The 10898-nt window shown below is 29.9% G+C and overlaps 1 protein-coding gene across 1 annotated transcript; it reads right to left on the bottom strand.

Moving 5' to 3' along the window:
- Positions 1-4651: 4651 nt before the first annotated feature.
- Positions 4652-8213, bottom strand: LOC127106806 (alpha-farnesene synthase). The gene is made up of 7 exons (XM_051044103.1): positions 8034-8213; positions 7671-7944; positions 7207-7579; positions 6905-7123; positions 5643-5784; positions 5300-5548; positions 4652-5222 (listed from the first exon to the last, which is right to left on the bottom strand). The coding sequence occupies exons 1-7, from the start codon at positions 8139-8141 to the stop codon at positions 4935-4937; spliced, it is 1653 nt and encodes a 550-aa protein (XP_050900060.1). The 5' UTR covers positions 8142-8213; the 3' UTR covers positions 4652-4934.
- Between the last annotated feature and the right edge of the window lie 2685 nt (positions 8214-10898).

Genomic DNA, 10898 nt, shown 5'->3' with positions numbered 1-10898 from the left:
ACATTCACAGATCAAGAAGGAGCAAGGATCTTGGAGGATTCGTGGCCAGAAGTGCATCAATTCAAAGATTTATTCTCAAACTTTTTAGATCTAAATCACTTAATTCAATGTAGCATTCTTGTTTTTCTGTGGTTTTCTGAAGTCCTCACACTTGAGGCAAGCCATTGGTGCTTTCAATTCTTCATTTCATGAGCAATCAGTATGAACACCATGATTTTCTCCTTCACATTTCTCTCAATATAGGAAGAGTGAGGGAGATCCATTGGTACAATGATGATCTCCATCGCACGAGCTTCATTTTCATGTCATTGTTTTCCATTTTCATTAATAAAATTTTCTCTGCAATTGGTGGCCGAAAGTTGTTGTCTCGCCGGAGAAGATGGTGGTTTCCACCACCATCACCAGGTGTGCACTTTTGTGGCCTTTGGATCTTGTGTTCACAATCTAATCTTGATCATCCATTTCAATTACTTATTTTAATTCATGTTGTGGAACGCTTGACTTGTGTACACCGTGTTCCCTCTGATCTGGATCGTGCCAAGCGCCACGTCAATTAATGAAGGCGCATCTGATGGGTGTGTTTTTTCGCTTATTTTTATTTTCTGTTAATTCCTTTTATATTCAAAAATTCACAAAAAATTCATTTGAAGTCAGAAAAATATGAGACCAATTCCAAAATATTTCTTGAAAAATCTAGTTTCATATTATGATTTTTAATTATTTTTGTGACTTCATTTGATATTTTTCATGGATTACTTGTTTTTTATTGGTTTTAATTCATTTTAAAATACTTTCTGACTTTTAAAAAATCCAAAAATAGTTTCATAGCATTTATGGATCATGATAAGTCAATGAAAAATAGTCTCAACAATTTCTTGATTGTTTTGAGATTATTTAGATTTTAATTCATATTATGCTATTTTTAATTGTTTTTAATTACTTTCTAATTTCAAAAAATTGTGAGAAAACTAGTCAAAGTTCGTTTGACTATGTTCAACCTATGAGAATTTAATTGGACTTGTTGAAGTTGCTTTTAATTAAATTGAAGGTTTGACCTTATTTATTTATCTTTATTTGCATTTTATTTTAATTCAAAAAAAATACCAAAAAAATATCATTGACTTCTTGGCTTGTTATCTTCATTTCTTTTCTGTTTGGTGTTGATTGATGTTGGTTTGATTCACATTTGATCAATTGGAATTGATTGTTGTCTTCTTTTCCCCTCCATTTCATCTTCATCCCTTTCTTTCCATCAATGGCCAATGAGTTAAAGTCTTGAAGTTGGTCTTGACAAATGAGAAGTTTAACCTTTTTTTATCCAAACCAAACTCAACTTGATCCATGATCAAGTGAGTTGTTTTGTGTCCAAGATAGGTTGATTTTTGGTCAAGCAAATAACTAAAAGTCAATACAAGGCCCTTCCCCTTTTGTTTGGCATGGCAAGTTTATGGAGCTTGGCTTACTAGTCATGATCTCTAACTTGTGTTCTTTGCCTATATTTTTATTGACCGGCCTCAGATAGGTGTGACTACTACATTAGTCCACTTACAATTGCTTAACATAGCGCTACATTGTCTTATGACAAGCTAACATAACCTTACTAACTAGTAACTTTAATTTGGGCATTTAATTTCTTGCCATTTACTTTTAATGTCAGATATTTCTTGCTCATTATTCATATTGATTTTCACTTGAGCACATATTTTATGTTTATGTCATTTTTCTTTTGCTCATTTGAGCCCATTATTGTGTATATATATTGTTATTTTGTGTTGCTTTGTGTTTGTTTTGTGTGGACCAAATGCAAAAGGAGAAAGGACTTAGAATTAGGACTTACCCATGCTTAAAGGAGTTCAAGAGCAACTAAGCCTCATGCCTTTAGAATGCAAAATTTGTTGAAGAGCAACTAGGCCTCATGCCTTTAGAATGCTAAAATTCAAAGTTGACCTCAAAAGGACTTCTCCTCCAAACTCATTCTTTGTTCATTCCCTTTATTGTATTGTGAACTTTTTGATGTTTGTTTTTGTGTGATAGGGATCCCACTTTGAGATTGTGAAAAGAGGACCATTGTCATGAGTAGCCAAGTTAAGAGCCAAGCCAAGTGGAGATCCTAGGAGCTTGAATTCAGATTGTTTGATTGCTTGTTTTGTTTGCTAAGTCCAAAGGAAATGAGCATCTTGAGTCATCTCTATGACTCCAAGAAAAGGAACTCCAAGGGTTTTCTCTCCCCTCTTATCTTTGTATGCTTTAGGAATAACCCTTCTTTCTTCTCCCCACTCTAACCAAGCCAAAAATCATTTTCAAAACTTTGACTTTATTTCAAATTAGAAACCTAGGCCTTAAGCCTTTGACTTTTCAAAACTATTTTCATAAATACTCATTGTAAATAAACTTTAATCCAACTTTGACTTCTTTTGTAAATAAGTTTAACTTGTGAATATAACCCATTTCAAGTTGTTTTGTGGTTCCAATGGCCATTTTGTTAAAACCTTTTCAAAAACATTAGTCATAGGTTTGAGTTATCATAGTGGTTGATGTAAATCTCACCTCATCCTTAGTGTTGGATTATAAGTCTTCCATGCTTATTATAGGGTTAACCCCTCACTAGCTTGTTGAAGCCTTCCTCACATGGTGGATTGTTGGTTTAGGTTGAGTTTTCTCCCTTTGATAACAAAAGACCTTAAGGCTCTTGGTTAAAATCAATTCACCCAACTTTTAGATTTTTACCCCGAACTACGAGGTTTTGATCCTCCTTTGTGATGGTACGTAGGCAATGGGTTCATCCATTCAAACAACAAAACTTGTAAATATAACCTATTCTCTTCTCATCCCTCCAATCTTTTTGCACAAATCTTTTCACAAATACCAACCTACAATACATATTTGCAAAAAGGGTTCCCTTAGAGTACTAAGGATATTTTTAATACATATTTGATTCAATTCTATTAATGGTTGAGATTTGGTATAAGTATTTTATGAAATGGGAAGGTTTTAAAGCACCCAAAAAGATTGGAGGGATGAGAAGAGAATAAGTTATATTTACAAGTTTTGTTGTTTGAATTGATGAACCCATTAGGTGTAAATCTAAAATACTTATACCAAATCTCAATCATTAATAGAATTGAATCAAATGGTTGTATTAAATAAAATTACAATATATATATATATATATATATATATATATATATATATATATATATATATATATATATATATATATATATATATATATATATATATATATATATATATATATATATATATATAATCATTTCTTTTTCCTAAAAATATCCTAGATCGTTTGATTTATTCATATTAACAATTAAGATTTGATGTAAGTTAGGTGGTGTCAACAAATGATCTAACTTAAAAACTAATATATATATATATATATATATATATATATATATATATATATATATATATATATATATATATATATATATATATATATATATATATATATATATATATATATATATATATATATATATATATATATATATGAGAGAGGGTCGGTCATGTGCAAGTGCAGCATGTGTTGCAGCACAGGGCCCCAAATATTAGAGGGCCTCAACTTTTGAAAATTTTAATTTTTTTCATAAATATTAATAAAAGAAATAAAATGTTATTAAAAAAATTCAATAATTAAAAGAAATGTTATGATAAAAATTCAATACATACAAAAATCAAGATGGATCAAAACTCAAAATAATTATAATTAAATTTATTTTTAATTAATACATAATTGTATTTTTTTTAATTATTATAATTGTATTTTAAAAAAGTTTGGGCCTCTTTTTTTAATTTGAACCGGACCTCCGATATGATTGGGTCGGCCCTATATATATATATATATATATATATATATATATATATATATATATATATATATATATATATATATATATATATATATATATATATATATATATATATATATATATATATATATATATATATATATATATATATATATATATATTATGTTAAGTATAAAAATGGTACTATTAATTCTTCTTTATTCATCCATCCTAGATGAGATACATACGGTTTTGTATTTCAAAAATATTTAATGATTATTTTTTTCTCTTTTAGACACACACCAAACACATGCACATGCTGCATTTATAGGGTTTAAGATGTTTGATTTTTGGTGTAAAAATAGCAACCCTCATCCTAGATAAATGGGTCGATATTATAGAAGAATTTTTTGTTTGATCGTTGATTAAGAGGTAATTCAAATTTCGTTGGTGTTAATCTGTCTCGAGGTTCTTTAAAATGTAATTATCTTGTCTTAACATTACGTGGGACGATTGTCAAAGAAAAGATTGCGTGACAAACTATATTGATGTGAATTTTTATTTACAGTTACGTGCGAAGAATTGAAAGAAATGAGTACCTTATTTTTTTTATTTAAAATATTAGATTTTTGTGATATATCTTCTCTGAACAGGGTCCCTTCTCTTCTACAGCAACCTAACACTAATGTTTACTCATTATCACTATAATCTCATTTAACACAAGGAGCTAAAAGACAAAGCCTGCCCATATGAACATGTTCCCTTATCTTCTACATCAACCTAACACTAATCCCCGTTCTCCATTAACCACATTAAATAAAAATAATTAGAATTGAATCTTAATAATATCTAACTTTCAATTATGATATTAAACAATTGATCCATCCGACTCATCAAATTCGACATTCTAACTTAAATAACAAACTAATATATACATCTGTATTCAAGAATAAATTTCCATTACGATATACACATCTTTGATTACTGTCGAACCGTGAAACTAACCTTATCGAAATTAGAGTTCGAGTGGAAGAAGAAGGCTTATAAAATATTTTCAAGCACTCTATCCACATTAAAATTGTGATTTGCTGCTACCAAAAGTAAAATGTGTTTTTTTGCATATCTTAAAAGCTAGAAGGGTTTAACAAGAAGTGATAAAATGTGTTTCTTAGTATCTCGATCCTGGATACCAAACCCATCACCATTTAAATAAAGGGTGTGAGCCATACGTGCTGCATTTTTGGCTTGATTAAAAAATGGTTCTATCAAAACATTTTGAGTTGAGCAAAGTCCATTTATCTTTTTCCATGCACTGTTTATAATGTCTTGTATATGTTTTCTTGCCTTTTCCTCTGAAACCTCCATTTCATTCATATAGCATGCAATTGACGAAGCAGCATCTCCCCTTTCTTTTTCGGCCTATATATCAATTTCAATAATTGTTAATATTTTAACCATTTAAATAAATAATAATAAATTATACTGTTTGGAGTTACCTCCGCGGTTGCCAAATCATTGCACAAGCGAATAATGAGAGATACATGGTAAACCAAATCTTGATATGTGTGAGAAAATTCAACTATCTCATTTGTTAATTCATGCATTGTGGCAATATATGAATGGATTAGAATTAATGGCCCTGAAGATGTAATTGATGCATTGCTTAGATATTCTTGCAAGGATGGAATATATCCCATTTTGGACCACTTTGCTTCCACGAATAATGCCTTGCAAAACTCAATCCACTGTGAAATTGTGGGGATAATGATTAGCAAAAACTGATTCATTTCTTAATGATTTTAGTACATTTCAACAACACAGCTTAATTAGCATTAGTACCGTTTTCTTTAGGCACTGTAACACCATATTGAAGTTTTTTTCTCCTCCAACTTCATAAGCAATTTCATCTGTGACATCTTGAAGTGCATTGAAGCAAATCTTCATGTACTCTGGAACTTCATCAAGTTCTTTGGCATCCCATCTGTGTATATGAACATTATGTTGACTTTCAAAAAAATATGCTGTCAATATATTTCCATCTCAAATGATTTTGAGTTCCTCTTATTATCTTAAAAATAGAGTTATGATAAAAATATATAATAATTAAAATAAAAAAATTAAATAATTGAAAGTTAAAGAAAAAAGAAATGAAAAAAATATTTCCACTAAAATTTAACTCAAAATATATTTATTTCATATCTTTTTGTTTGTAAAATTCTTCTATTTATAGAATTTTTGTCATTTACACAATCACTAGATCAATGTAATATATATTAATTTATAATATTTATAATTTTATATTTAAAAAATATTCTTACATTTATGAGACCTTGAAAATTTTAAGACAAGTTGTTAAGGAATTGTCTGCACTTATAAGTGAAAGAATTTATATATTTTAAATATATTAATATTTATATAATTTTTTTGAATAATATATTAACATTTCTTATTAAAGAATATTTTTAGACTTTATTAAAAGTTGATATAATAGCCTGAAGGAAACTTAATTAATTAGTGAGAAATGTTTTCAAATTTTAAAAATAATAAATTAGACAAAATAAAACTATATTTGAAATGATAAAATTTATTAACTTGATATAATAGTGGAGTAGAACGGGATTAAACATATAAAAGTTTAATAAAGAAAATCAAATAAAATATAAATCTTACTCTATTATTTAATTATTTTATTAAAAATATTTCATTTTTCAACATGTTACATTCCACTTTATTTATTATTTAAAATCCAAACATACCCTTGTTAAAAAAGTATTTTATATATATAATATAATTTATTGTGTGGTATGGATTTAACTGGAGGATGAATTCAATGTAGACAATCCACTCCCCCTAACAAATAGTCTAAAGATGACTTTTATAATAAATATGAATTTAATATTAGTAAAATATATAGAATAAATATAATATTTATTTAAATTTATCTAAAATAGTAAGGATCATCATTGAATTTGGATTATTAAAGTTTATCATGATAATTTGAAGAGAAAATTTTGAGACATTTTTTAATGAACATTCGAGAGACTAAACACAAAAGATACTCTTAACAGGAGAAAACACAAATTTTACCGATAAAAACAAACCTTTGAAATGCCATTGTAAAAGCCATGAGTTCTTGATATGAGGCTTGGACATCATAAACGTCATCGATCATTAATACAAAAATAATTATTTTAGTGAGCCATTTTCTCAAAGATCTATACTTGGCTTCTGAAGCAACTCCTACTGCACACATGAAACTTTCAACCAACCTATTTCTTGCAAAAACCATCACTTTTTTTAAACCAAGTTTCTCCCACCATCTAAAACACAAATTAGAAACATTATTTACTTATTACAATCTAGTTACTAATTTAGATGTAACTAAGCTTTAAATTACTGGTACCTTGACAATTCCTTGACCTCTTTTTGAAGTTTGGCCTGAGTTATGTTAAAATTTAATTTCGACAGTTCAAGTAAAACTGAGTCCATATGTTTCTTAGTTTGGTATTGCTTCACATGCCATTTTACATCAAACCACGGTACTCTCCAATGGGAAGGAAGTTCCAAGGCATGGACCACTCTCTCAATAACATATTTAGGAATTAGTTGTTTGTTATTGACAGCATCTTTGAGCCAATTTATTGCAAACTTTTTGGCATCATCCAATACTTTTTCACCATCTAAGCTCAAATGTGTGGCCTCAAGAAGCTCTGTAATATCTTTAGCGTCGCTAGAAAATGAGTTGTCCGTCACATCAAACAAGTTGCTTAATATATCTGAGAACATCATTTAATCATTTAATGCGATATCATATTTACTATTCAAGATACTGATATTCAACTTTTAGAGAGAGAGAGAGTTATTTACCTGCTGGAAAAACATGGTATCCATGCTGCCTTAAAAGCCTGAAGCATAGTGTAGAAACATGCATATTATCTTGCACACTAAATTTGTTAAAGTTTTGGGCAGAGACAAATATATTTTGAAGAAACTCATCTATTTCCTTCTCAAAATGACCGGCAAGCCCTAGTTTTTGAATCCAATCAACCAACTCTATTTTTGGCGTAACCTCCAACTCTTGAACAAAAATGCACTTTACTTCAATCACCCACTTATTTAACTGCATAGCATATTCTTCTTTCTGTGCAAAAACCACCGTTAGTGTAATTATTATTAGTGTAGCCTAAGTTATTGTAAATTAATTAAAGAAGAAAAATAAATACATCTCACATCATATTTACTGGTAAGAGATTGCAGAAAGTTGTCTTTCCAGATGTTGGGTCTATAATTTGCAGATCTTCGCAAGTCTGATTGATTTATGCTGCTCCCCTTCGTCATCTCTATACCCTCAAAGGGTGGGATATTTTCTGTTGGTTTTGTATCTACCCAGATATTTGCCGTCCTTCTTTATAGGCCTAATCCACACGTAACATTAGAAAATATCTTTTTATTTTACATACATGTGCCTGATAAAAACGTGTAAAATTATTCGAATATAACTCTTCTCCAAAAGTAGGCTTTTTATCCAGAATGCCCCACATTTAAAAATAAAATCTCCAAATATCTTAATTATATAATAAAATAATCATTTTAAGTTAAAATAGCTTTTTAATAATATAATATTTTAGAGATCAGTTGTTATGTATAATTATTGAAAACCTTTTTACACCATCAATTCATCACAATCCTACTATTGTGTTAATTTATGTTTGATTATAATAAAAGTCAAACCTCTCTAATAAATGAGTTCTTGCAATTAACTGGCCATATAAAATATATTTTTCTAAATACATTTCAATTAAATTCATTTTCTTAATAATAATGTTTTTTAATCTTTACATTTTTATGCAATTTTTTCTTCTTTTTAATAGAAATAAGACTTAACATTTTTTTATATCGTATGTTAACCTCAAGATTTATTTTATTTGTTTAACTTAAAAAAAGATTTATATTGACAATGTGTCATATTAGTTCTTTTTATCTAATTAGCAACATAAAATTTAGAAATTAATCGTTAAATTCATCACTAATTAAACGAAAATGATTAATATAGTACGTTTTGAAGAGTTAAGGGATTAATATGGATTTTTTTAAGTTAAAAGATCAAAATGAACCTTGGAATAAATATATGGGACGAAAAAGGATATTAAACCTATTATTAATATGATTATAAGTAAAATAATATTTTAAAATAAATAAAAACACAACTAATAAATATTGATAAATTGATACACTAATATTATAAAATGGTTTCAATAATTGAACTACTAAATGAACTAAAAACATAAATAACTATTTAGAGGTGCTCGTAGTGTTTGGACAGTTTTTACTTGTATGGTCGGTGATACGACAAATCCCACATTTTGTTTTTTTCTTTCTCAATGTTGTCCATTTCGGTTCTAATGTGAGTATTTGTTTAGGCTCTCTTCTTTTTCCTTCGCATAAACTCATTGTGGCAAAGAGTAAATCCTTCATATTATGACAAACTACCTTCATGAGAAAGTCCAAGGAAACATTCTTTATAGATTTTAAATATGTTAACAACTTTGTACACATCTGCTATGTGTATGGAATAGTCCCGGCGTACACTAAACCATTGTTTCCTGAGGTCAACGTTGAAAGTACCTATTGGTCGACCATCGTTATGGTTAATTATTTCATTATGAAACCGAACCTCTCACGATCAACATGACATTATAAGTTTTGGATTTTTGCACTTCTTCTTCCAATCCTTTATTGCATTTATATTGTGAAAACTTCCCCATAAGCTAACATTTTTTTCCAATCATGGTCTCGTTTACCATACAGAGATCCCAACCGTGTTGGGTGTGAACAAGGAAGTAGAAAAACGGTCTAGAGGGGGGTGAATAGACCCAAATTAACTGCACCATGGTTAGAAAAATCAGGGTTGCCTTCCTCCTCAAATGAATTACCTAGAGTATGGGTGTCCATGTTATAGAGTCAATTACTTAAAACATCAAACCTTACTTGCCAAGGGTTAGGAAAATCAATAATAGTTTTTTGTGGATCATCATCGTGTAAGTGTTTCCGTAAATGAAATCATGTCTTGATGCACAAGGGCATCCATGTAAATCTTATATTTTCCCTCAAAAAGGTGGTCTTCTGCCAAGTTAAACTCAAGCCCGAGGTGCTCGGCGTTTTGGGTTATCAAACCCCTACTGAAATTCCTCTGGTGGCCGCACGAGAAACCCTCCCCAAATAATTGGTCACGAAGGCGGAAGCATTAACTATGTAATTTTGAACCATACAATACATAAAGAAAATATTGTGAGGGATTTGCAACTCGAGTGATACCTCTCTTTATTAGAACAAAATACCTATTTTCTTGGACGTCATCCTTAAAGACAATATTGTGAGGATTTGCAGCTCGGGTGATACCTCTCTTTATAGGCCTTGATGAATCGACTTGCTTTCCCTTATCACTTCTTTTTGGTGCCATTTTTGGGAAAAGTTGGGAAATTTTGAAATTGGTTTTTGGAGATTTTGGGCCAAGAAATGTGTTTAGGGTGATGAGTAATGAAAATTTTGTGAAGGTGGTTTTGGATTTAGTGGTGGGAGTAAGATAAAGTTTGAAGCTTTGTGTAGAGAAAATGTAAGAAGATCAAGATGGAAGGTTTATGAGAGAGAGAGACACACACACACACACACACACAACACACACACACACACACAGAGAGAGAGAGAGAGAGAGAGAGATTTATGGTTAAAGTGAGTTTAAAAATATGATTTAGGAGTTTTAAAGAGGGGTTAATGGGATTGATTGGGTGAGAGAAAGGTGGGTGGGGCCAAGAGAAATTTGAAATTAAAATAAAATTGAATTTTTGAGAAGTTGGATCTACTACGGCTCGTAGCAGCTGCTACGATAACCCGTAGCAAGTCGCAGGATTTTGTATGGGGAGACGAGGATTTACTATTTAGGTGGGGGATGCTGCTACAACCCGTAATAAGTGTTACGTCCGCCCCTAGCACCTACCTAGTTTTCTATGATGCTTTAGTTTTTCTTGAGGTTTCATCGGGGTTTTTGGGCGCAATTTCTGTATCAATTTTGTAATACCCCAATTTAGACCCTAAGAT

This window comes from Lathyrus oleraceus, chromosome 7 (genome assembly GCF_024323335.1).
Source record: "Lathyrus oleraceus cultivar Zhongwan6 chromosome 7, CAAS_Psat_ZW6_1.0, whole genome shotgun sequence".
Lineage (NCBI taxonomy): Eukaryota > Viridiplantae > Streptophyta > Magnoliopsida > Fabales > Fabaceae > Lathyrus > Lathyrus oleraceus.
This window is presented reverse-complemented; position numbering and strand designations above follow the sequence as displayed.

Coding starts and splice junctions, on each gene's coding strand:
- LOC127106806 (XM_051044103.1), bottom strand. CDS start 8,141: ATGACGAAGGGGAGCAGCATAAATCAATCAGACTTGCGAAGATCTGCA. Junction 5,549..5,642: donor TACAGTGCCTAAAGAAAACG/GTACTAATGCTA, acceptor ACAATTTCACAG/TGGATTGAGTTTTGCAAGGC. Junction 5,223..5,299: donor ATGATTTGGCAACCGCGGAG/GTAACTCCAAAC, acceptor ATTGATATATAG/GCCGAAAAAGAAAGGGGAGA.